This window comes from Heloderma suspectum, chromosome 4 (assembly GCF_057233095.1).
Source record: "Heloderma suspectum isolate Gila_16-S chromosome 4, 16-S_ref, whole genome shotgun sequence".
Classification (NCBI taxonomy): domain Eukaryota; kingdom Metazoa; phylum Chordata; class Lepidosauria; order Squamata; family Helodermatidae; genus Heloderma; species Heloderma suspectum.
In genome coordinates, this window is record NC_139461.1 from 163,837,969 (window position 1) to 163,864,255 (window position 26,287).

The 26,287-nt window shown below is 45.7% G+C and overlaps 1 protein-coding gene across 1 annotated transcript; it reads right to left on the reverse strand.

Moving 5' to 3' along the window:
• Positions 1-8,248: 8,248 nt before the first annotated feature.
• LOC146347658 (uncharacterized) lies at positions 8,249-10,003 on the reverse strand. Its single transcript, XM_084851040.1, has 2 exons — positions 9,902-10,003; positions 8,249-9,009 (listed from the first exon to the last, which is right to left on the reverse strand). Exons 1-2 carry the CDS (start codon positions 9,943-9,945, stop codon positions 8,367-8,369), a joined length of 687 nt encoding a protein of 228 aa, XP_084707166.1. The 5' UTR covers positions 9,946-10,003; the 3' UTR covers positions 8,249-8,366.
• Positions 10,004-26,287: the final 16,284 nt, after the last annotated feature.

Here is a 26,287-nt window from a genome sequence, read left to right on the forward strand (position 1 = left end):
AAGGTCCCCCCCCACTGCTTTCTAGAGTAATGTAAGGAAAAGAAAGAGGAAGTTACAATCTAAATTACAAAATGGGGAAACAATGGGATGGGGTCAAGAGATAAACAGAAGCAAGGGAACCATGATTCTAATAAAAACATGATCAACTGATCTTATAAAATGTAATTTTAAAAGCAACTATGGTAAAAAATTCAGCTGTGAACAAAAAAGCCACTAACAGATATGAGCCACTTACTAAAACTATGTTAGCTATCAGTATCTTGTATAATTTATTCAAAATTTTAATAGCTCCATCTGTTTCTTTCAGCTGAGTCTTGTGTAAAGTTGGTTGGGGTTTTTTTATATGTTAATAAGTTATTGTCCTTTTAACAGCTGCCATATTAGCAGCAACATATTAGGAGATGTTAAGCTAAACCATGGTTAGCACCATGGGAATAAACCTGCTTGAGCCTTGAGCTTATGTGCTCTCCCTTCTCCTCTTCCTCTCGGCACATGAGAGTACAGTTTTTATATCCTGGTTTGTTTTACTAACCATCATTAGTATGGTTTAGATACTGTGGTTAGACCACTATGAAATTTGCATAATTTCCCCACAGCTTTACTGCTCTGCCATAAAATTTGCATATTTTCAACAATCTACCTCACTGCTCTGCCACTGAATTTTTGTAAATTCCCCCTCAGCTTCACTGCTCTGCCTTGAAATTTGCGTATGTTTACCAATCCACCTCGCTGCTCTGTAACCCATATGTGTATCTGACAGCTAACAAGGGAGACCACTGGAGGAAAGCGACAAGCACAAAGGAGCAGGGGGAGATGAAAATAGTCGGCAGCTGAAGGAGAAGGATCATTTGACGTGCGTGTACTTACTTTGGGAGTAGGTGAAGCAGACAGAGAGACTCACAGCTTAAGTATATAAATCAGGCCTTTCTCAGACTACAGTACCGACCCAACAAAGTGAAAAAATAGATCAACAGGGCCAGGCTGGTACCCAGGAATACTCTTCTACAGGACAGACAGACCCAGGAGAGAAGATGATAGAACACCACTTCCCAGCTAAGACCACTCAAACATATCATAAGTGATATACAAGCCATCCTGGACAATGACACTTCCCTCTCACAGGCCTTGAGTGTTAGGCCTGTACTTGCTCAGCTGTCTAACCTAAAAAGGGTACTCAACAGCAACAACAGACCTCACAACTGATACACAGGAACCAGACCCTGTGACAAACACAGATACCAATTTGGACTTAATGCCAACTTGCCACAGGACTTAATAATGCCATCCACAACATCAGTTCATACGCCTGCTCATCTTCCAATGTGATATATGCCATCATTTGCCAGCAATGCCCCGCATAGGACAAACAGGCCAGTCTCTATGCAAAATAATAAATGGACACAAATCTGACATCTGGAATGGCAATGTTCAGAAACCAGTGGGGGAATATTTCATAGAATCATAGAATAGTAGGGGTGGAAGGGGCCTATAAGACCATTGAGTCCAACCCCCTGCTCAATGTAGGAATCTAAGTCAAAGCATCCCTGACAGATGGCTGTCCAGCCTCGTCTTGAATGCCTCCAGTGTGGCAGAGCCCACCACCTCCCTAGGTAATGGTTCCATTGTCGTATTGCTTTAATGGTCAGGAAATTTCTCCTGATGTTCAGCCGGAATCTGGCTTCCTGTCACTTGAGGCCGCTATTCCGTGTCCTGCACTGTGGGATGATCGAGAAGAGATCCTGGCCTTCCTCTCTGTGACAGCCTTTCAAGTACTTGAAGAGCACTATCATATCTCCCCTCAGTCTTCTCTTCTCAAGGCTAAACAAGCCCAGTTCTTTCAGTCTCTCTTCATAGGGAGGTACAAAACTTGGTGCAGAACTTGGCATTTATCCCTATTAAATTTCATTCTGTTGTTTTCTGCCCAGCGCTCCAGGCTATCAAGATCACTTTGAATTCTGTTTCTGTCTTCCTGGGTATTAGCTATCCTGCCCAATTTTGTTTCATCTGCAAATTTGATCAGCATTCCTCGCACCTCCTCCTCCAAGTCATTCATAAAAATGTTGAAGAGCACTGGCCCAGGACTGAGCCCTGCGGTACCCCGTTCGTTACCTCTCCCCAGTTGGAGAAGATCCCATTGAGAAGCACTCTTTGAGTCCGATTCTGTAGCCAACTGTGGATACACCTAATTGTTTCATCTAGCCCACTTGGAGCTAGTTTGCTCATCAGGATATCAGGGGACACTTTGTCGAAAGCTTTGCTGAAGTCGAGGTATATTATGTCCACAGCAGTCCCACAGTCCACAAGGGAGGTGACCTGATAATGAGATCAGATTCGTCTGGCAGGATTTGTTCTTGACAAATCCATGTTGGCTTCGAGTAATCACTGCATTGTTTTCAAGGTGCTTACAGGTGGATTGCTTTATCATCTGCTCCAGAATTTTCCCAAGGATTGACGTCAGACTGACTGGTCTGTAGTTCCCAGGTTCCTCCTTTTTAGGACCTTACTTATCATTGTTCTGAGTTTATTTAAATTGGCTTTCCTAAAATCCAGGGTATGCGTCTGGCTACACTCAGCTTTTGCTTCCTTTAGAACCAAGAACTCAAGTATAACATGGTCGCTTTCCCTCAGAGTTCCCATAACTGCTACTTTATCCACCAACTCATCTCTGTTGGTTAGGATCAAGTCAAGGATAGCCAATCCTCTAGTTCCTTCCTTTACTTTCTGTAGGAGTAAGTTATCCGCCACACAAGTCAGGAATTTCCTGGATGGGCCATGTTTTGCAGAATTTGTCTCCCAACCAATATCGGGGAAATTGAAGTCCCCCATTACTACTACATCATGCCTCCTTGAAACATTGGCTATTTGCTTTTCAAAAGTTTCATCCTTGTCTTTTCCTTGATTGGGGGGCCGGTAGTAGACTCTGACCACCATGTTTCTTTTATTCTTTGCTCCATTTCTTTGCTCCAGATTATTTCAATCTCTCAGGATGTTCTGTGAATGACCTTAAATTGGCCATTCTTGAACAGAGGAATTTCAAAGACACATATCAATGTGAAATTGCTGAAGTACAATTTATCAAGAGACTCAATGCTATTTCATGTGGTCTGAATAAGGACAAAGGTGTTTTTTAAAAAAAACAAAAACACATTACATATGTTAATTGGGTCACCATCCCAAAGATGTCTGTGTTATCACCCAACAATGGTTTGTGACTGACAGCCATAAAGGTAATCCTCGCTGGCCCAGTTCACACAGAATGAGAAGCCACTGTAGGTGAGTTTCCCCACAGGGCTTCTTACTGTGGTGACAGCAGCCATTTTCAATATTTGGATATGGTGGGGGTGCTGTAGTTTCTCATTACATGTTAACAAGGTGAGGGTGGGTTGTTGGGGTGGTTGACAAGCCACACTAACCCTAAAACAGCCCATGGGTTCTGGGAGGCTCATCAAACATCCCAACAACCCACCACGTTCACATGTAACAACGAGCTACAGTGCACCCCTGCCATGGATTGAACATTCAAAATGGTGGCTGCCACCACAGCGAGAAGCCCCGAGGGGAAACTCACCCATGGTGGCTTCTTGTTACATGCAAACTGGGTCACTGTCTATACTTTCTACATTTCAGTTCCCACAGTTTACATTCCCACCTCACCTCCAGCATGTGTGCACCTGCCAATTTGAAGTTAACACTTCATGATGCAGCTACCACATGCTTGTTGACACCCTCAAAGAACTCTAAAAGGTTAGTGAGGCCTTTGCAGAGGCCATGTTTATTTATTCTTCAGCAAGACTTGTTTTTCTGTATGCCTCCTATTTTTACCTTTAGAAATGCTTTCCACCTATTTTACCTGGAACAAATGTTAAACTAATCAGTCTGTAATTTGCTGGATATCTCTGGATGCCATTTTAAATATTGGTTGTTACACTGCTTCTTTCCAGTCCTCTGTTATGAAAGCCAGTCTTAGGGACAGGTTACAGATGTTTGCTAGAAGGTCACACATCTCATATTGGAGTTCTTTAAGAATTATTGGGTGGATACCATACAGACCCAGTAATTTATTAATTTTGAATTTGTCAGTAAGACCCAGAACGTCATTTCTTGTCACCATATCTTCTGACTCCATTCCTGAAAAAGTCTGTTCAGGCCACACAGGAATTTGTCCTAGAGCATCCCAGGGATGATTGGATATGTTCGATTCCCCCTCCTGAGTCTGTAGACACCCCTACAACCTCAGGAGGGGAATCGGAAATCGGAAATCTGACACAGCAGCGGCTGCTCTTCCAAGGTTGCAACAGTGACCTTGGAAGGCTTCAGGGTCAGGGAGGGGAGAGGCCAGGCCAAGATCCGTGGGGTCCTACAACCTCTCTGTCCCCCATCCCCACCCACTGCCAGTAAATGAGCTAGATGGGCTCAGGGGCCCAACTTGCTAATGTTTTTCTTTTGAGGAGCAACAGGAGGCAAAATTGCCTCTGAAATTGCCTAGTAGAGCATAGGATTGATAGAGGGTTCCTGCCTCTTAGCCACTTTTTAGGGCTCTTACAGCCACTAAGAGGACACTTAGCTACTTTTTAAAGCTATGCCCTCACAAAGTGACATACAAAAAACCACAGCAGAATTAACATAGTGAGTAGATTGGGAAGCAGTTTTGAAATTCAAAGCTAATTAGAACCTCAGCTGAAGGCGGCATGGAAGAGGCATGCCCAAATGCATGCTCAGAAAGGACAAGACCAAGGGGGTGTCTCCATGGCTGATTTGCTGCGAGCTGGTGGTGTTTTGAGGTTGTTTGGGGCACACGGTATCATTACCATCCCACAGCCACCCTGGAGCTTTTCACGGAAAAAACAGATTTCCTGAGACTGCTTTTGGTCTGACTTTTCCTCTCTGGTTCAGGTGGGCTGCACTCTGCTGCGGTGTGTTCCAACCCTCCGCATTTGCTTCAGTATGATTGCCCTGCCCACAGGAGTGTGTCTCTCACCTAGCCCTGATCTCACTGACTGTGGTCAAGGGGTGTTTCCCCCTACGCTTTCCCTCCCTCTTTCCTGACGTTTCACCAGTTTGCAGCTGGCTCTGCACCCATTAACTTAAAAAAAAAAAAAAAACCCTGCTGTTTAAAGTGCAAAATTGAAATAGTGCATTGGCGGTCTATCGCGAACATGAAGCAACTAATCCCACTGCTGCCTGGACCAGTTTATCGAAGGGAACTAGTCCAGATCCTTTAAAGTTGTTTTTCCTTGAACCGCCTGCCTACCTCCCATCTTTGGTTTTAATTGGGTTTGATTTACTATTGCAGTTACAAACAATGGTGAGACTGCGAAAACAAGCTGTTCACTCTTTCCATATATCATTCACGCGCGAAATCATTTTGTCGGGATATCACATTTGCGCCCTATTGCAAACCCAAAGTAAGCCCTTCACTTTCAGATACCAGCAGTCCATGGGGGTGGAAAGTTCTTTTACTTGAGGGTTGGGACCTCCACAGTCACTGCGCCGGCGGTGTTAAGCTGTGCTTTGCACTGCACAAATTGCTCCCTGAAGTACTTAATGCGGGAGCTAGCAGGAGCAGGGGAGATCCAGCACTAGAGGATGTTTCCTGAATTCTTAGCACCTGCCCAGGCTTCTGTGTGGTGGAGAGTGCAGGGTCACGTGGCAGCAGGGGAAATCCGCACTTGGGCATGTTTCATAAGTCTAACATTGCCACTCCGTTCTCGCCCCAGGGCTTGTGGAACGACTCCTGACCTGGGGTTCATGGCTTCAGCAAAGTCTACTTGCAAGGGGCGTGGGGTATCATGGAAGTATGAGGAAGCAATGGATCTCCTTGACATATGGGGGGAGTAGAAGATCCAGGAGCAGCTTCGCTCCAGCCACAGGAACATAGATTCCTATGAGCAGATTTCCCACCAAATGACCCTCTGGGGGCACCGCCACAGCGCAGTGGAGTGCAAGACAAAGACCAAAGCACTGCGGCTGGACTGTAGCAGGGTGGTCACTCACCACTTCCTGAAGAATGGTGGCTGGACGGCATGAGGAGGGTTCTCCCCCTGGAGCTCCAGGGCATTGTAGAAGGCCCCCCGCAGCACCTTGAACTTGCTGTGACACTGGAGGGCATTCCGCTGGTAGCCAGCGGCACACATGTCTCAAGCAATCCACCTGTGGAGGTGGGTGATCTGCAGGCAGGAGCTGGGCACTCTTGTGGATCAGCCTCAGGAGCATGTGTACCTCTGGCCCCAGCCAGTATGCCCCCTGTGCCTGGCAGCCACTTTGCCTTGGAGCTAAGGGAGAAGACCCTGACTTCCTGGCAACGAAGGGGCAGGGGGGCGCAATGTCGTGTCTGTGGTTCAGCGACTTAAAGGGACACCATGTCCTTTTTGCGCAGCTGCTTCGCAGGAAAATTCACTGCATTGGGAAAGGGGAACTTCCTAAGGAGGGAAGCTATGCCAAAGGTGGCTAACAAGTAAAAGCAGTGCAGAAAGTATTGGGGAAGGTGCCATTTGAGGCTTGGGCTGGCAGCAGAAAGCATTAGAGTGAAAGAACGACTGGGGGGACTTTAGAGCGTTAAATTGAGTGGGCAGCTTTGCATTTCCTTGAGGATTTGAGAGTAAACTTAGGTTTGGCAGGCATTCCAATCTACTATTTGAGACTGGAGTGCCTGGGCTCATTCCCCACTAACCCTCTCTTTACCCAATGTACAATGAATCCATTTCTATGCGGCACCCCCTGGAAGCGCTATTGCACATTTTCGTGATCTTGTGTGTCCAATTCCACATGTTTGCAGAAGCGTCTTTCAGGTGGAGATGCCTGATCGTGAGGGCACCTTTTTGCTATCGCGCCTTTTTGCCTTAGCACTTTTCGCCTTACCCTGCCCACAGCATTAAATGTTCCTCATGTTCTTATTTCAACAGTACAGTTCAGGAGTGAAAATTCTTTAAGTTAAGATTATTTAACAAAATCCTGTTGTTTTCATTGGCGCATACTCCCAGGTAAGTGTGGATAGAACTGCAGCCTAGGTATTGAATTTGCTGTATGTTCTGAGGAATTTTCAAGGGCCAAAACTCCCACAAGGGAGTATCTTGGCCCTCTGCTCATCTTTTTTGGAAGTGTTCAGGTTTCACTGATGCAATGATAGTATTAATACTTAACATTTATATAGCACTTAAGGTGTGCTCAGAATGCTTCACATAATTTTCTCAGTTGCCTTTGCAACAGCTCTGCAAGGTAGGTATTATTGTTCGCTGAAGGAGGGCAGGGGGAGGTCTGAAGCTGAGATATGGTGGTTGGCCTAGGGCCAGCTAGTGAGTTCATAACATAGAGGCCAAGATCTAAATGATCTTCCTGACTCACAACTTGCACTTTTAAGATAAATATTAACAAAATTAAAATACAAACTAAAAACCATAAAAGCAAAAGCAGCAGACATACAGCTTTTGTATGTCACAGATTTTAAAATGAAGAGTCCCTGACTACATGAAAATTTTTTTTTAAGGCCTGGGTGCACAGAAAGGTCTTCAGCTGGTGCTGAAAACACCACAAAGATGGTGCCAGGTGACTCTCACTGGGCAGGCTATTCCATAACTGGAGCACCACCTGCAAAATGTCCCTCTCCCTGGTATTTACCTAGATGGGGGCACTTACAGCAGGGCCCGGGAAGAAGAAGACTGTAAGTTAAAGGCAGGTATGAAAGAAGGCAATCTTTCAGGCAAGCTGGTCCCAAGCCATTTAAGGCTTTAAAGTTAAAACCAGCACTTTAAATAAAGCAGAGGTTCTGGAATAAATATAGGAGGGCTGTTCTTGTTAATAACTCCCCACTCATGGCTGCTGTATAAGGAAGTATGAGCCTTGGGGTGGGGGTGAAGTGAATTCTGAACAAACCAACCTTGTTTGAGAATTCTCTTCCCTTCCAGCTGTACCTGCTCAGAACCATATTTCCATGAGGTTAGATTCAAAGATTGAAATGTAATCAGCAGGTGGAGCAGCTTCATAAATACGTGTATTTTCAGTTCCACACCCCTATATTTTTTTGTGGCTGTTGATTATGTCACTGTGTGATCACCTGCTAGTCCAATGGAAAGCACCCCACCATGCCCTCCTCCTTTTTTCCCAAGGAAACAGTAAGCCATCAATTCTCCCCCCCCCCCCCACAGGCCAGCTTGTGTGCACTTCAGGAGACTGCCCAATGTTCCCCCTTTCACCCGCCCAGAAACCCATAGGAAGCTTTACAGAAGACTGTAAAGCAATTTGGGCTTTCTTTGATTAATACGTTTATTGAGTTCCATTCCTGGGGATAATTAGTGAGGTTGGCAGGAGCATTCCTGCAAAGCAGCTAATGGGTGGCTGCAGAAGTCCAGAGCCCAGTCTGTAATTGCATCTCACAACCACTCACCAGTATCAGTGTGCCGCTGCTCCATGTTTTCCAACACAGCAGCCAAAGTGGCCAGTTCAATCAGTCCTCTCTCTTCCACATCCCCCTGAATGGCATGGCCCTTATTCTCATGGATGTTGTAGAGAATACTGTAGGAGGCCATGACAGAGGTCACGTTCTCCTCCGCAACTGCTAGCTTTGCTATCAGGCAGCACCAGCAGCACTCCAGTCTTCCAAAGGCCCTCTCGATCACATCCCGAGACTGCCCAAGGTGGTAGTTGAAATGTGCCTTTCGCTGGTCCAGGTGGCCTCCATGCAGTTTCATGAGCCATCTCAGCCACAAGCAGGGCAGGACCTCAACCCCATTCATGGTGATGCTGGGGTTGCCCGGAGCAAAGACACCAGCCTCCATCATTTCAAATAAGGCAGAGTTCCAGAACACAAAAGCATTGTGATTCTTCCCACTCCATCCAACCTCTATGTCAATGAAGCGTCCTGTGTGGTGAGTTGCTCCTTGGAGGAGGGTGGAGTAGTAGTGCTTCTGGTTGATGAAGTCATCCCCGTCATATCGGCGAAACAATCGGCACATGACAGCCATCCAAGGCTGTGATAGTCTGAGGGACACCCAACTTTCCAAACAACTCCATGACCTGAAAGACAGGAAGTAAATGACTGGTTGGTTGCAACACAAGGAGATTCCCCATATCGCCAATCCTCCCCACCAGCCCCTTTCCCAACAAACTGTCACCTGAGGAGGTGTCCTCCTGCTCCATAGTAAGCCCCCCCATGTGCCATGCACGCTACGACAGGGGATGCCCCCCACCCCGAAGGAAGCACCCCCTGGCCCCTCAGGAACCCCAGGCTTCCGCCCAGCACTTGCTGCGCAGCGCTACAGTAGGCAACAGTCCGGTTCTGAGGAAGCAGCCCCCAACCCAAAGGAAGGACGCCCTAGTCCCAAGGAAACCACAGGCTTCCTCCCTCCTCTTCCTATGTAGTGCTACTGCAGGCCTACCTGGGCTGCACTCCTGAGCTTCACTGTCCTCTGAGAAGGAGATGATCAATGGCTGGACACACCTCAACCACAATTTTTCCTGCAGGGGCTCTTCCAACACTGAACTAATGAGCAGCCTCCCTGTACATGCACACATTAGCCAGGTGCCCTGTACAGACTGCCACGTGTTTAAGCACGGGAACTGGCTCCCTCATGTTGGTGTTTGCCTTTCCAGCGCTAGCCAGAGAGCCTCTGCGATTTCAAAGAAGGTCCCTTGTGTCATCCTGAAATTAGCAATCCACTGTTCACCATCCCACATTTGGAGAACAAAGTTCTCCCACCAATCCTGACTGGTAGGGAAACATCACCACTGCTGCTCTGTTCTGTGTCTGGCTGTGAGGAATGCAGCAGGCTTCCCCTTCCTGTAGAGACATAAGGCTGCTCTCCTCCCATGCCTTCTTCTCATATCCCTACTGACTGTCTTCAGGTGGGACTCCCAATCCTGCAAGAGCAGCAGAAGGGAAAGCATAGCCCTAATGTTGAACACCAACATGCAGATTGCAGAGTTGCACATCTTCAGGCAGTGAGGATCCATGTTGGAATGGCTGCTCAGCACATGAGCAAGAAGTTTTCCCGCATCTGCATACACTGGAAGCTACCTGTGGTGGGGGGAAATGAGGGAGATGTTCCAGGAATGTGCATTCAAAGCAGTGATCTACTGGCAGCAGCCTTAGTGAAAATGCATCACAAGGGATATAGGCATCCTATAACATAGAAGTAGCACATCTTCCCATCTTTATGGCAGTGATGTGCTATACAGAAACCACATCATAGCATTTTAAATACGCCACTGAAGTATCTGATCCCTATATGCATATAACCGACACAGCGCTTTAGGCGAACCTCCTAAAGTGACACTAACGCAAGACACAGCACTTTGCATGTAAGACAAACCAAAAATCCCTGGTCTCCATCCCACAGAGCCCTGAATGGAAGAGAGACCAAAAACCCCAGTCTTTCCTGTGCAGTAGTGCACCCTTGTGACATAGGAGTAAGCGTCTATTACCAAAAATGCGCAATTGAGATTTAATACCCACAGTAAACTATTGAGATTGCTGCCGCTATTGTACTACAGCAGTTTAGAAGCTTTAAAACAAACAAACAAACAAACAGCTTGTTTGGCAGGTAGCAAACACATTGGGAGGGTCATGGTACAAGGACCAGAGCAGAAGGGGCGGAACAAGGCAGAACAAGGTGAGAGTAGGAGGGCAGGAACAATGATGACCTGATGAGGCTCCACCCAGTAAACAGCACAATAATTCACAGTGAGCTGCTTCTAACCTGCCCAGAGCCCCAGGCTACCCAGCAGATAATCCTGGTGTTTGATCGCCATGTGCCCTCATAACAGAGCAGATTCAACTGCGGTAAAAACTGCCACAAAATGGATAGCGACCTAAACCCGATGCAAGTTAATAGGAAGGGAGTTCCACAATGTTGAGTTTGCCACCAAAAAGGCTCTGTCTCTTTTGCCTACCACCAATCTAACCAATTTTAGTGCCAAGTACTTGAGAACAACCCCTGGGGCAGATGTTAACATATGGGAATGACTGCAGTGAAGATGGTCCTACAAATAACATGGTCCCAAGCCATTTGGGGATTTAAAGGTTCAGGTCAGCACTTTGAATTGGGTGTGGAATCTTACTGGCAACCAGGGCAGCTGGTGCAAAATCAGAGTATGTTTTCAGACTTCCTGGCCCTAACCAGCATCCAGGCAGTCTCATTTTGTATCAGCTGCAGCTTTTGGACACTCTTCAATAATTTCTTTATCCTCCTTTAGCACACTTTAAACTCTCTTGTTGACCAACAGTACAACTGCTCTCTAGAAACCTAGGAAGCTGCCTCATACCAAGTGAGGACATTGATCCATCTAGCTCAGTATTATCAACACTGACTGGCAGCAGCTCTCCAGGGTTTCAGGCAGGTTTTTTCTGCCCTACCTGGAGATGCCAGGGATCGAGCCTGGAACCTGACTCTGCTTATTAACCACACTTGCATCTTCTTGGACTTAGTGGTCATTTTCTTGGTGAGCGGTATATGTCATGGCTGAACTTCTGTTGTGATTTTGAATAACCCCCAAGTGTTCTGGAGAGATTTGGCAATCTTGACTTTCCCTGTCAACTTCCTTTTTATCAGTCCCTTCATTTTTTAGAAGTTTCCTCTTTTGAAGTCAAACATGACTGTGCAGGATTGACTTGGCAATTGTCCACTTACATATATTTTGAATCTGATAACTATTTGTCCTTGCATTGCTCTGAACCATGGGAGTTGAAGCTTTGTAAGAGCACTAGTGATGCTATCTTTCTTTCTTTTGAAAGTCACAATAGTTAACTGGCTTTATGGAAAATTACTGTCTTAAGTGGTTGGGGAATCTCTCATTACTTAAGAGATTAAAATTGAAGGAAAGGTTGCTGTGTAGAAAAATGAAATAATCTCAAAATGCACTGTGCCTCTCGGAAGACGCTATTAGAAGAGGTATCTACACCACAATCAAAACCATGCTTAATCCATTCTTTTTTGCTCCCACTATCACAAGTTTATTTCTTTGTTTACCTTTGACACATTTTTATTATCATCATCATCTTCAATCAATCAATAGGACATTCCTTCTCTGAAACAAATAAGGTATATACATTTTCACACTCCCTTCTATATACATTGTATGTTTCTTACCCATAATCCAAAATTCATACATCCATACAACTAAGGGCGCAATCCAATGGTCACTAGTCAGTGGCTAGATGGCCATAGGATAGGTCGGTTCCTTGGAGTCTGTCCTCTGAGGTTGGTTCCCTGAGAACTGACCTTCACTCCCTCCCGCGCTGCCTCGCAGGCAGCATGGAATGGCCCCACGCTCCGTGCTCAGAAAAGGAGCATGGAGTGGCAAAAACAGGGTGTTCCTGGGGGTGTGCCAGGGCAGGGAACTCGGAAATGCTGGTATGACACATCCAACATGTTGTCCAGCTGCCACTTCCCTTGCTCCGACTTCCTGCGGCTAGACAGCCGAAATCGACTGTCTAGCCGCAAATGCAGGGCGGCTGAAGCACAGAGGGGACGATCCCCTCTGTGCTTCTCCTGCCCTGCATTGGATAGGCGGTCGCCTCCAAGTTCGGAGGTGGTTGCCTATCCCAGTAGGATTGCTCCCTTAATCAAGTTATTGAAAAACAAAATGGAACATTTGAATATCTTGATTTACATCTACAGAAACTAATTAAGTATGTCCAATATTTTACAAATGTATTCCCTCTTTGTCTTTTTTTTTTTCCTGCAGTTCCAATATAATATGTTAATTTTGTCATAACATGAAGTCTGACAGTTTCTCTAATCACTCATCCTTAGAACGCAGAGCTGGAAAAAGTACAGAAAAGGGCAACTAAAATGATCAAGGTGCTGGAGCATCTCCCCTATGAGGGAAGGTTACAACAGCGGGGATGGTTTAGCTTGGAAAAAGGGAGGATAAGGGGAGACATGATAAGAGGTCTACAAAATGATGCATGGTGTGGAGAATGTGGATAGGGAGACATTTTTCTCCCTCTCTCAAAATACTAGAACCCGGGGTCATCCTATGAAGCTGACTGGTGGGAGATTCAGGAGAGATAAAAGGAAGCATTTCTTCACACAGCATATAGTTAAACGGTGGAATTTACTACCACAAGACATAGTGATGGCCAACAACTTAGATGGCTTTAAAAGGGGATTAGACAAATTCCTGGAGGGAAAGGCTATCAATGGCTACTAGGCTTGAGGACTATGTGGTACCTCCAGTATCAGAGGCAGCATGCCTATGTACACCAGTTGCTGGGGAACATGGGTGGGAGGGTGCTGTTGTGCTCATGCCCTGCTTGTGGTTTCCTGGGGGGTGTCTCCATGAGCGATTTACTGTGAGACTGCTGCATTCGGAGGTTGTTTGGGGCACATGAAGTTGTGGCCATCTGGCAGCCACTCTCGAGTTTCACGCCGAAAAACCGGTTCTTCTGGGACTACTTTTAGTCCAATTGTTTTCCTTAATTGCCCCCTCTTTAATGAGCTTCCATCGTGCATTAAAAACGTGGTTGTTCAGGCAGGCATTTGGGGTGGGTTAGGGTATTTTAGAAAATGTTTTTATTGTAGAATTTTATTGTTTTAAACTGTTTTATTATATGTTGTACATGGCCCAGAGTGGCTGGGTGACCAGCCAGATGGGCGATTAATAAATTTAATAATAATAAATAAATAAATAAATAAATTTGGCTTGTCTGCGCCTCTGCTATGGTGGGCACCACCCTCCACATTTACTCTGGCATGGTTTCCCTGCCCAGTTGTGTGTCTTTCTCCTGGCTGTGACCTCACAAGGGGTGCTTCCCCAGTGTTTTCCCCGCCTGTGTTTCCCTGATGTTTCCGCCATTTCAGGGCTGGCCATCAGAGTTTTGAGCTACCTCATGGCATTTACTTCACCTTGCCTGCCACTAAATGCTGGTGGTCAGCCCCGCAAAGTATAGGGGCTGACCACTGTGTGAACAGAATGCTGGACTAGATGGACCCTTGGTCTGATCCAGAAAGGCTCTTCTTATGTTCTTAGGTGTTATTTGTCCTCTCCACTTTTTTGCCTACAATATTCTTGCTGCAGCCAACGTATAAGCTGTTAATTCTTTATGTTGTTGACTAACAAATCCATCCATAAAATTAAGGAGATAAAACAAGGGATCTAACAAAATGTCGTAGCCTAATATTTTCTTCATATTTGTTTTAATAATTCTCCAATATTTTTTGCCAAAGAACATTCTCACCATAAATGATAAAAAAATCTCCGACATGTTCCTGACATTTCCAACAATTAATCAGATAATTTTTCTTTATTTTATTTATTTTAACTGGTGTATATACTACCTTGTCATCACCTCATACAGATTTTCCCTAACTGACATGTTTAATGAAAAGTTATGGCTCTTCAGAGGTTTTCTCAAAGTCCATTGGAATATTCTTTCCAATAGTTTGTGCCCACTTAACCATATCATCTTTAACCTGTTCTGGTTCTGTTTCCTATTTTAAGAGTAATTTACAGATCTTAGATATTAAATGTTCTTTATGCTTCATCAGTTGCTCAAACTGTGTTGTATCAGCTGTTGGTTCGAGTTAAGATATTCAGTGATAATTGATCAAATTTGGAAAAATTCAAACAGGGGGACATTTACTTTCCTTTTTATTTCTGAATATATTATATTATACTGCTCCAAATGGTGCTTACACCTAAAGCGGTCCTTGTCCATCAAGATTTTATAATTTGGGCTTACTCTTGCTTCTAGTATTTTTTTCATCACTGTTTTCAAAGGAGGGCTTAATATATTTTTTTTATATCGGTGCCATGCCAAATTTGAAATTAACAGATTTTTTTGCATCAGTTGTGCTTAATCCATTTTAAGTGAAGGAAGGAATCGGATGCAGTCAAAGCATGAGGCACTGAATCAGATATTTCAAAATGAGCATGTCTAATATGGAGATGGAGAGATTGAAGCTTGGTACTAGAGCACATTACATTGAAGAGCAGTGGCTAGTTAGGGGAAACAGGAGTGGGTGAGCTGGAGCACTGGCTCCCCCCGGTGCAAGGCAGCTCTTTATACCTAATACCACCTCCTCCGGTCACTCCCTAGCACTTCTCCTGACAGCTACCAGTTAAACTTTCTGACCTGTTTGTTGAAATCACTGCACCCTCTGTCCAAAAGATATATACACATTTGCAAACTTAATTTCAGTGGGCATTAAGCAAATTATTTCTTGAAGATCATATGGCATATCTATAATTAATTAAACCTCTCCACAACATTAGCACAAGATGGTGTAGCCCTTCTGAAAAGGTATGTGTAATTTGCCAATGTGGCAGTCAGGCATGCATACCCCAAAATCAGTTCCTTTAGTTTCCAGAGAATAGAAATGAGAAGCAATCTCATTTTAATTATATCTCTTTATTGCTAACAAAGGAATGATTTATGCAATTAAATTAACTGGCTAGAAAATTATTCTCAGCTGGGCTGTCCTAATTCTTTGCTTTCTGAATTGCAGGCTCTCACACTTTTCTATGGAGATTAATTTTTCTGATATGCAAACAATGCTCCTTGTGTTCAGTTAGAACACTTAAAAAAATCAGCTCCTCTTTTCTTCACACAAACGACATGAGTAATATTTGTGAAATGCTGGGTTCTGAGTTTTTTTTTTAATGTAGAAAGCAGAAGGGTGAAGAGGGAAATCTTTTCTTTTAAATCTCATTATTGCTTACACACTGAAGGGCTTTGTAGTTATTTTATCTGTTTCCAAGGAACATGAACAAATTGCAAAGATACAAAAGATGCAAACTTCTAAGCACAGTACATTAACCTTGGTCAGGAGACAAAGTTCAAACACACGCAAACATACTGTACTTTGTTTTCTTGGCTAAGGGATACGTGTCCCCAGAAATCTCTCTAGTCATCAAATGTTTTTGCATGCATTCCTCAAAATTTCTTGGAAGTTCCATCCAAGCAAGAACCTCTAAATTCATCTCAAAATGTTGCTTTAAATGATATTGATCTAGGGAATCAAGGCCTGCCGACAAACTGCCTTCCCTACGTTCCCTAAATCCTTACTGTCTGTTTTAAATATCTGTGTCTGGCATAAAACACACACACACACACACTTCTTTCCTAAAGGATCTATTTCTGTTTCTCCTCTGTCCCTAAAATATGTTCTGTGAATACCAGAGTTAGGAAGGACCTAAAGATCATTAGATCTAAATCATCCTCTACCTATTAACTCATATAATCCCTATCCAAAATCTTATGGAGCAAAATCTGCTCCTGAGTCCAGTAGTGCCCCTCCTCCCTTCGCCCTGCCATTTGCCCAGGTCACCCTTTGTGATCTAGTGTGGCCAGGTGTATTCTGTCGCCAGGCAAGAAGATTGGTATGATGGACTAGGAAAAGAGATTAGTCCTCATGCTAAAATTAGCTTTCATATACATTCAACCTGATCCACTGACTCACACCCCAACAGAATGCACACTGCTATACATGAGAATATTCACACCCTCACTTGCCACACAGATGGCTGATGTGGGGTTCTGTATGGAGGGGAAGCTCCCAGTTGTTGATATAAGTTTAAAGCAGAACCCAAGACATGTGAAAAACAACATCTCCCCTAAATCTCCCCAAACCCAACCCAAACAAATAGGAGATAACCAGGAAAATCATCCCTGCAAGTAAATTCCATGGAGTGGCAAGAGCCACTGAGAATTTATCTATAGTGTGCATCCGTTTCATAAACCAAAGCCAAAACTGTGGTCCCAGTGCTCTTAACCATAATAAGCCCAATGAGGAGCATCTGAATGATTTTTTAAGTCAGTTGAGCCAGATGTTACCCTAAGGCTGATGAAGGTATATCACAGGGGTAGGCAACCTGGGGCCCTCCAGATGTTTTAGAGTAAAATGCCCATTAGCCTCAGCATGGCCAACAGTCAGGGATTCTGGGAGTTATGCACCCAAAAATCTGGATGGTACCAGGCCACCTTCCCGGGACGTATCTGAACAACTAGTTATGGAAGACTTAGAGTGGGCATCATCCCTAAAGACTTAACAAAGGGTAATCGTGAAGGGGAGGGGGTGGGGAGAGGGACCAGCTAGCCTCCCCCAGCCCAGTGCCCTCCAGACTTCAACCCCCTTTTGTCCCAGCCAGCCTGGCCAATGGTTGTAATCTAAAACATCTGGAGAGCTTGGGCTATCCAAACGTTTTTGCCTTGAAAGATATCCATGGTAAATAATAAAATGGCTCACTGGTAAGTCTCCAGGAGGGAACGTGGCACTTCCTCACAACTATGAGTTTCTAACAAATTCTTCCTGCCCAGACTGCATTCCTCTTTCAATTAAATTATTTCATTACATAAATGGAATGGTCAACAAAATGTGTTCGACCTAGTTCCTCAGAGAAATTGCCCTATGACAACGTTTTAAAAAGTGCTCTTCTCACCCTTAAGGTAAAATGCAGTTGGTTCAGCAGCCACATCCAAATGGGTAACACCTAATTGGTTGACATTAGATTGGAAAGAGACTGCTCTTGAGTGAGTCTAGAAGGCTGTGATCTCCTGAGGCGCTTTACCAGAGGTTCTACAGGGTTGAATCCTGCACACCTGGGGACATTCAATATGTATATGGGGCTGTTGCATGATCATGAAGAGATCTGTTGTGTGGTGTCACAAGTATCTTTCCCTCTATTTCAGATGTTCAAACATTAGTGGCATTGCTTAAGTAGTCAAAATGGCACCACCCATGTACAGGAGGGAGGTATCACCAAGGCTTCGGGAAACCCCAGTTTGCAGAAATATCCCCCCCCCAAAAAAAAAATCAGGAGAAAAAGGAAAGGAAGGGAAAGCCCCACAAAGACACCAATGAGGGGACTGAGCATATTCATTGTCCATACAATATTGACTGACCGGGGAGGTTGGGGAGGATTGATAAAGGAAAACCACGCAGGGGGAAAATGGAATGAAATATTGTGGACGAGGGCTCTGCACTGCAACTTTTTACTGCCACAGGTCCCACTTATTTTATTATGTTCCTATCCCGCAGGAAGTCCACCATCTGAGCAAAGCAGCTTAGTTCCAGTTTGCTCTCTTTTTGTCTGACTTGTTTTCCAGGGCTTAATTTGGGCCAAGGATTAGCTTTGGCACTTATTTTCATATCAGAGCTCACTGGTATCACCTGTGAAGTAATAGTGCCCTGAGCAAATACAGAGTGGCTTTTCATCATCACTGAATAACCAGAACCAGCTTCCGCATATTTAGGACATTGAGTGCCCTGAGCTCTGAAATTCCTGTTGCTTCTAAACAGAACTTTTCAAGTCCTGAGTTCTTTATGCAGTATTGGTGTGATTTCAGACATGACGAATCCAAGCGTTTGGAAATGAATCCTTCTAGGGCTGAGGTACGGCTTGTTGGTGAGTGTTTGCAGCAATCAGGTGATTTTTTCCCCAAGGGCTTATTTGAGATAAAGCTCAGCTTCCCTTGCAGGGATCTGTTGTCTTCTGAGATCTATCTGAACCAATTCCTCTAAATTCTATTGATTTCAAACTTCTTTTGAAATTGTGCTATAATGAGGAAGCAGCTTTGGGGATGCAGTTTTTTGTAGACTCTTTTTGGCCTCTGTAGACCTCTCTTTCATGCAATTCAAACTTTGCTGGATTGTGTTACCCACTGAAAGGTAGTTTCAATTAGAAATTCAATTACACTGTCTTGGGGAGATGGAGCTGACAGTTTCTTTGAATTTGGCACATTATAGAAAGTTCCAAAGAATCATAAATCTGCTAATTGATTTCTGTACCTGTAACATTTGATTAGGTGTATTTTATTGTCTTCTTGGTTTTAATTAACCCCAGGCTTGTCAAAGTGCTTCCATTGACAAAGGATGTATGATGAACTGTGATAAACTATTAACAGAGGCTGACTCTTGTCAGTAATTGCTATCATGCCTAAGAGTTATTAGAAATTATCATATACAGAGAGAGAGAGAGAGAGAGAGAGAGATGGTGCCTTTGGAAACAAGCGTTAGTGGCTGCTATAAATCTCTGGCTTGCCCCAATGCGTGAAAGATAAGCAAATGTGAATGACCACTGAGTCCCACTGAGGATCAATCACTTGCCAGATGTCTTATAAATATGAAGAATGACAAAGTGGGAAGACTTATGAAGTCTAAGTGCTGAAAGTTAAATGGATACTAATATTCTCAATCAGTTTATATCAGAGTTGCTGCGCACTGTGATAAGTGGGGGGACGAGGTGACAGTAGGGCTCCAATGGGAATGAGGCAGAATAAGCTAAGTGGTGGTCACTTGATGTCACTGGCTCTGGGGTATTTCACGTCTGGATCTCTGGTAAGAGAAAAAAACATTTGTGGAATGTGAAGCGTATCATAAAAATCTTTTGTATCGGATTGCGACAACTCTGGGATAGTGTTGTTCACTACTTTTCAAGCAGGAGCCACTTTAGCTTCAGCGACTGCTGCCAAGGCCACGTGGGGTCTTTCCCGGGCCATCGGGGGAGGGGCCTCTCCTCTTTTCCTCCAGCATTTGGTGACACTGTGCAACGGACTCAGCTGGAGGCCTTTTCTGAACCCCCACCCCACCATGTCATTCAAGCAAAGCCTCATCCATCAGTCACCAGGCAGGCAAATTCCGACAGACTCACTTGGTACTTGGATTGAGATGGATCTTTTTCTTGTCACTGCGAGAGTGCTGTGCTCTACTCCGTGCTGCAAAATCTACCAGTGCAGGTCCAAATTGCGCGCGCGCGCTCTCTCCCCCTCTCCCCCTCACCTGCACATTCCATCTCCCCTCTGCTTTCAGTGCCTGTGTAGTGCAGCACTGTGACTAGTCAATCATGTTGCTTTTTGTCTCTTGGGCTCCTCCCCCTCCATGCTAATTGGCTGATTGCTCCTGTGTTGCCCTCCAGACCCACACACACACCCAGCCAATTTACAGCAGCAGGTCTCCTGACTTCCCACCCCCAGCGCCCCCTCCCATAGCCCAGATCATAGCAGCTGGCCCACCGCTGAAGCAAGGCAAGCTACGGAGCCCCTGCTGAGAGTAAACATAAGCTGCAAAGAGAGGGAGTGAATGAGAGAGGTGGGGAGATGTGTGTAAGGTTATTGGGAGCTGCCAGTGGCAGTGAGGAACCCTCTGGCCTAGGCTGTGGGCTGATGGGGATCTTACGTCTGTGTTGGTCCCTTACATGTTCTATGACTGGCCAAACGAGCCACGGTCATAGAGAAAAAAAGCACAAGCAAAGTATATGAGGTAAATGGCCCCACTGCATAGGACATAACTAAGCTAAGGATGTAACATCACATTTTTAAAATATTCTAAATATTAAAATATTAAAAGACACAAGAGGATGTTGTATAATGACACTGTTTTGGTTAACTAACTCATATGTTCATCCTTTTCCTACATAAAATTCACCTAACGTATGAGTTGGTTAATCTTAACACTCCTGATACCCTGACCATAGCTATGAGATGTAAAGGGGCCACGCGACGGCACACTCCCTTGCCCCTCCTCTCTCGTGACAATTCCCTCATCCCCCCAGATCCCACCAGCAGTAACCATGGTTTTATGTTAGCACTGATGTTAACGGTGGTTAACATTAATTAGGTTCCTTCTTAACTATGGAAGCAGCCTGAAATCTTGTGGTGTGTTTCCACCACAGATTTACTCCGAGCCTGCTGCGTGTTGAGGTCGTTAGGGATACATGATGTCATGCAGCAGCCACCCTGGAGCTTATCAGGGAAAAACTGGATTTTCTGAGCTTGCTTAAAGTCCTTTTCTTTTCCTTAAGTCAGGTTCTCCCTGGTATAGTTGCTGTGTGCCCCAACCCCTGCATTGAGCTCGGGTACACTAGCCCTGCCCAAGGCTGTGCCAGTCAAGGGGTGTTTCCTCCCATTGTGCTGAATGAGGCTTGCCCTCTGAATGCCCACAGAAATAACAGAGAAGCCCCTCAACTGACATGGCACACTGTAAAGCCCAATTCCTTAAGAGCGATTAAGCTTGATCTCAAGGCTCGGAGTCATTGCCTTAGGAAGTAACTACTTCACAGCTTCCTTATAGAGATCCTGTGCATTGAAATGGGGGCTGGTTTCATCTCTTTGCCACAACAAACCCATTAGTGTCTCCTCAGAAGTTACTCCCACTGTGGTCAATGAGGTCCTGCAGGTTAAAACGGGGGCTGGTTTCCATCTTTGTGTTCTCCCCCACCTCCTCTCTCCCAGCACAAGTACATGTGTGTCTACTTGAGAGTAACTTCCTCCTGAAAGGCAGGTGCATCTGGAGTTTCAGGGGAAAGGAGAAAGTGGGGAGAGGGGGGAAGCCTCTCTCATTGGTTGAGCAGCCCCTGCCAGTCAGATGATGTTCACTCCAACCCCCACCCGAAGTATTGTGCTGTCACTGCTGTGCAGCGATTTTTACTGCTGTGGAGAATCTGTTTGTGGAGCCCTGCTCACAGCAAAGCCAATTCCTTTTTAAAAATCTGGTATCCCTCCATTAGCTTCTTCCGTTGTCATGGAAACATGGCCTTGGTCAAGAGGAAACTGTGTGTGTGTGAGAGGGGGGGGGAATGCACAGCACACTCTCAGTCTTTCACTGTGGATCTGGCCCAGACTCACAGTCTACCACATGACATTGCTGAACATAGTAGAGCAGCTCTTATTTGCCATATGTCCGTTAAGCAAGCTGTAAAACCGAAACTGCAAAGGTGACCATACTATGTCAAAGGCATCTCTGGCTGTTGTGGTTGTCTACCACATTGTAGGGGGGAAACCAAGCATATTTCGGACCACTGTGATACCGGACCTGGTGTCCGATCTATTGTCTCCCCTGATGGCATTATAAAAAAGCCCACTTGGGTCAACCGTGGCAACCTGGAGATTCTCAGACAGCAGTACTGGGTGGCCGCAGGCAGACCCAGAAGCCAGTGACTAGTCTGGTTCCAGCAGCTTCCCAGGGCTGGGGGGTAGCATCTTGGGTGGGGATTTTCATTGGGACTACGGTGCGGGGATAAGGAGTTTAACCCTCCCCACACATACCATGATCCCAATCCTGATCAAGCGCCCCCAGGGCTGCTATTTTTAAAAGAAAACACTCACACATTAAATGCAGTCATGCATTTAATGTAGTGACTGTTTTGGCCCTTAAGTCAATAGGATGAGCAGAAATCAGGTAACCCCTGGATGTTTGAACCTGGTCTTTGAGCTGAATACAAGGATTACAATCACACTGTTGATTTCTGTTAATGTGTCATCTTCTCTGACCATGTTGGCTATATCATATCCACCAAGCCACCTTCCCCTTCTGCCACCAATATCAGATTCTCTACCACTCACAATGGCTGCCAGTAACCCACTCTAGCCTCAACGTATCTTTAGGATTCCACATGTGCACATATGCCCCTAGGAGCAGCAGCCACAGATCAGTAACAGCTGTTGGGCATGGACGAGCTTTTCTCACAACTTGAGTAATGCTGTAACACTGATATAATTATAAGACCCAGTGTGGTGTAGTGGCAGGAGTGTTGGACTGGGAGCCGGGAGATCCGGGTTCTAGTCCCGACTCGGCCATGGAAGCTCACTGAGTGGCTTTGAGCCATTCACAGACTCTCAGCTTATGTACACTGCCTTGGGTTTCTTGCAAGAGGAAAAAAAGGCGGGATATAAATGCAATACATACATACATACATAATTCCCACCAATCCTAACTTAGCCAGCTTTTTTCCCTCCCCATCTGAATGATGCACCCACAGGAAAAATAGGCAATTCAGGACTCTTATTGAGGTATATGCACATATAGCATGCCTAGGCATTGAACACAATATTCAAAGAGAGGCCATTCCCTCATTTAGTTACGATTTAAGAACCTGCAGGTGGATGTAGCAATGACAGCATCTGAGTAGCAGCTGGAGCACAAGTGCCCTTGGGGCCTTTCTGCCCACATCCCCAGAGCCTGGTGAGGTGACTGGATTGAGCCTCGATGGAAGCAGGTTGGTGAGTGGAGGATGGTAGTGCAATGGGGCTGGGACGGAACCCAGGAAGTTCCTGGCCAGACTGCTTCCCTTCCGTGGCTACTGATGGCCTGGCTGCTGCCCACCTCGCTTGTCTGTTTAATGAACAAGCTGAGTTATGGGCAGCACAAACTGCACCTCAAGCAGAACACTCTGGGTTTATTATATTCACATAACTCAAAACACAGCCACATTGATTTCATTTCCTCATTCTGTAAATCTTGCTAGTGGATTTAATGGCACTGGATGGCGATTACTGACAATACAGAGACAGAAGCTCTGAGGAGGCAGAAAGCAGGCAACACAAGGAACAGCCAGTCAGGACAACCTCTCAGGGCCATTATTTTCCCACCCTCTCTGCTGGGACCTCTGGAAAGAGGAAGAGCCAACCTGACCCGGGGCTGGAGAGGGATGATCATTTTTTGGGAAAGTGTTAGGAAACAGGCATTGTTGCATCTGGTGTGCATGCTCGTCCTAATGTCACTGATGAACAGACGTTGCAGGGCTTAGGAGTTCCAACATCCTGCAAAAGCTGTTTGATCAGAGATAACAGTGAAATGAAAGACATGAGCATGCACACCATGGGCAATGATACTTCTGTTATAGCATCTTTGGCTCTCTTAAAAACTAGTGGCTGTCTCCAGCCTTATTGCGTAGGCCTTCATATACAATAAACATTAACAAATAGAGTTCAGAACTCTAAAAAAGCAACATATTTCTGCCATTCTGGTATCCAAAGCAGGGGATGAGCCCTGAAATTACCTTGTAAAAAGGTAATGCCCAAATCTGTCAATTTTGGTTTCTCACTGTTTCTCATTTTTCCAAATTCATTGTGCTCTGTCACATTCCTGCATCAGTTTGTGGTTTTTTTTAAAGTCCACATGAGAATTCATATGGATTTTTGTACACATTTGTTCCAGTGTATGCACTTTGTACACATTTTTTGCAAGCTGCTCTCCCTTATATAATGCTTGTTTTATATGTTTATTTAGCTATTATATCCACTAATGCACACATTTCTGGATGCATTTTGTTACTGGAAAACTGCAGTGCAAAATCCATAGAAGTGCAAATACCAAAGGACGGCTGTGTTCTGATTCATATATTAACTTAGTAGTGTGAATTTTGTTACACCAGTGGCTATACCAGTGGCCACTTACCCCAGTGTAATGTAGGCTGCAATCCTGTACCTACTTACCTGGGAGTAAACCCCATTGAAAATGGGACTTAATTCTGAGTAGACACAACGTATATGTGCTGTTAGGATCTTATTTTCTCTCATATCAAAAGTTGAGAAGAATATAACAGTATAATCTATAGAGAACATAGTAACATCAGCAGCCACTCACTCTCCCAGCATCCACAGCCACACTGCTGGTACACACCAATCACAGAGCAGCATGCTGGTAATGACCTCATGTTAACAGCATCTGGAAGAGGCCAAGCCATCCATCGTGGCACCTCCCTGACATTATTCCTCCACACATACAATCTGTCAGAGATAGGGATGCCACAGTGCCCTCCCTTGCATGAGCTGTTGTGACACAGGCAGCCCAAGCCCAACCATCAGAGCCTACGAAAAGTCCTGGACACAGCGTAGGATGCCCAGATCCAAAAGAGGTCAGGGCTCCCGCACCTTTAACAGTTGTGTAAAAGAGGGAATTTCAGCAGGCCTGCATGACAAACTACCTCTTCTACACAAACATGAAAGGCTAAGGAGCTGTGTCCTCTTCTGCATCTGGCCACCCTGCCCCCAAAGCAGCTCCCATCCCTAGTCATAGTAGCAGGCAGGAGAAGGCCACTTTATGGGTCATTTATCCTTCCCCAGGTGGTAGACACCAGGGCCAAGAGGGTTGCAGGAGGAGGCATAGCACAATGAAACAGCACAGAGGTCCCATGCAGGAGGTCCCAGTTCAAGCCCTGGAGGTGACTGTTCAGTGAGAAAGGCTGAGAGGGTCCCCACGAACAGGAGCCCCTGAGAGAGGGCAGTGTCTGAGCCAATCAGAGGGAGTACTGCACGGCTCTCGCATGGCAGGCTGGCTTTTGCATTCACCCCATCTATCAGCTTGCTGGTTATTATGCTCCAGCTGACCTTAGTGCCCCCCCCGCCTCACCCATCAACCAGGCCTCGCCTGCCTCTCTCACCCTTGCTGTAGGTCAGGGGGCTACAGGGTGGAGCCCCTGAGCCATGGTGACAAAGCTGGCCCTGGACACCCCTAATGTTTAAGGTCCCATCCTGAGCCAGGTAGAACTAGCATGTGTGGAAGATCTGCCAGCTCCCAGCAACAAAGAAAACAGCGGCTGTGCCAAGTGAATATGAAGCAGGCTCTGCAAGGGAGACACATGGATGGAGTCGCCAACCCTTTCGCCCCCAGCAGGGCTCCTGTGCCTTAACAAGTTAACCCTGCACGATAGACAGCAGTGTAGGAGGTGTGGTTTACCCCATTGCTCCATCACTATGCCAGGCATGGATTCACCACTGCCCACCTATAAAACAAGTGTAAGCTGATGATAAGGCAAGCAAAACATACATTTGAGGAGCAGGTTGCTAAAAACATTAAGCAAACACTTATCTAAATGTATCATAGCGGTATACCAGCCAGGAATGGCAGGATCCTTGGACTACAGAGGTATACTGAAGGAGGACAAGGAGATTGCAGAGAGGTTAAGGCTGCTGCAATCCTATGTGTCACATATGGGCAAACCACAGGCCACATGTGGCTTTTGGAGGCCACTTGTGTGGCCTGCCATGGGTGCCCAAGCTGCCAGATGCCCCCTCAAATTCCCACACCCCTTGTGATGCCACCACAATTGTGCTGGGGAAGAGGGCATGCAGGGACGACTCCCCTTGTGCGCCTGCTTCTCCAGCACCATTGCGCTCCCGCCTCCCAACAGCCACCCAAACCATGCGCTGTCCTTCGCACGTGCTCTTTTCCCCAGCACTCTTTGGCTGAAAGCGGTGTGGTTTAAGCTGCACGCCTCCCCCCTCCCCCCATCAAGCTGATTACTGGGAGGGGAAGGGAGCACAATTTCAGCACCTCCCTGTGCACTAAGTTGACGGGGGGGGGCAAGTGTGTTTGTGTGGGGTGTGAGGTGCATGTGGCTGTGGCAACATCACCTGATAGGGTCCTCGGGGCCCTATAGGTTGCCCAACCCTGCTATACACGCTTTCCTGGGAATACGTCCCGACTGAACTCAGTGGGACTTACCTCTGATGAGACATGCATAAGATAGTGCTGTAAATGAATTCTTTGCTTGGGTCTGGCCTCGGGTAGACAGGTGAAAAGAGGGCATGGGTCCTGCACACTGCACCTTTAATAGTTCTGTAGGTAACAGA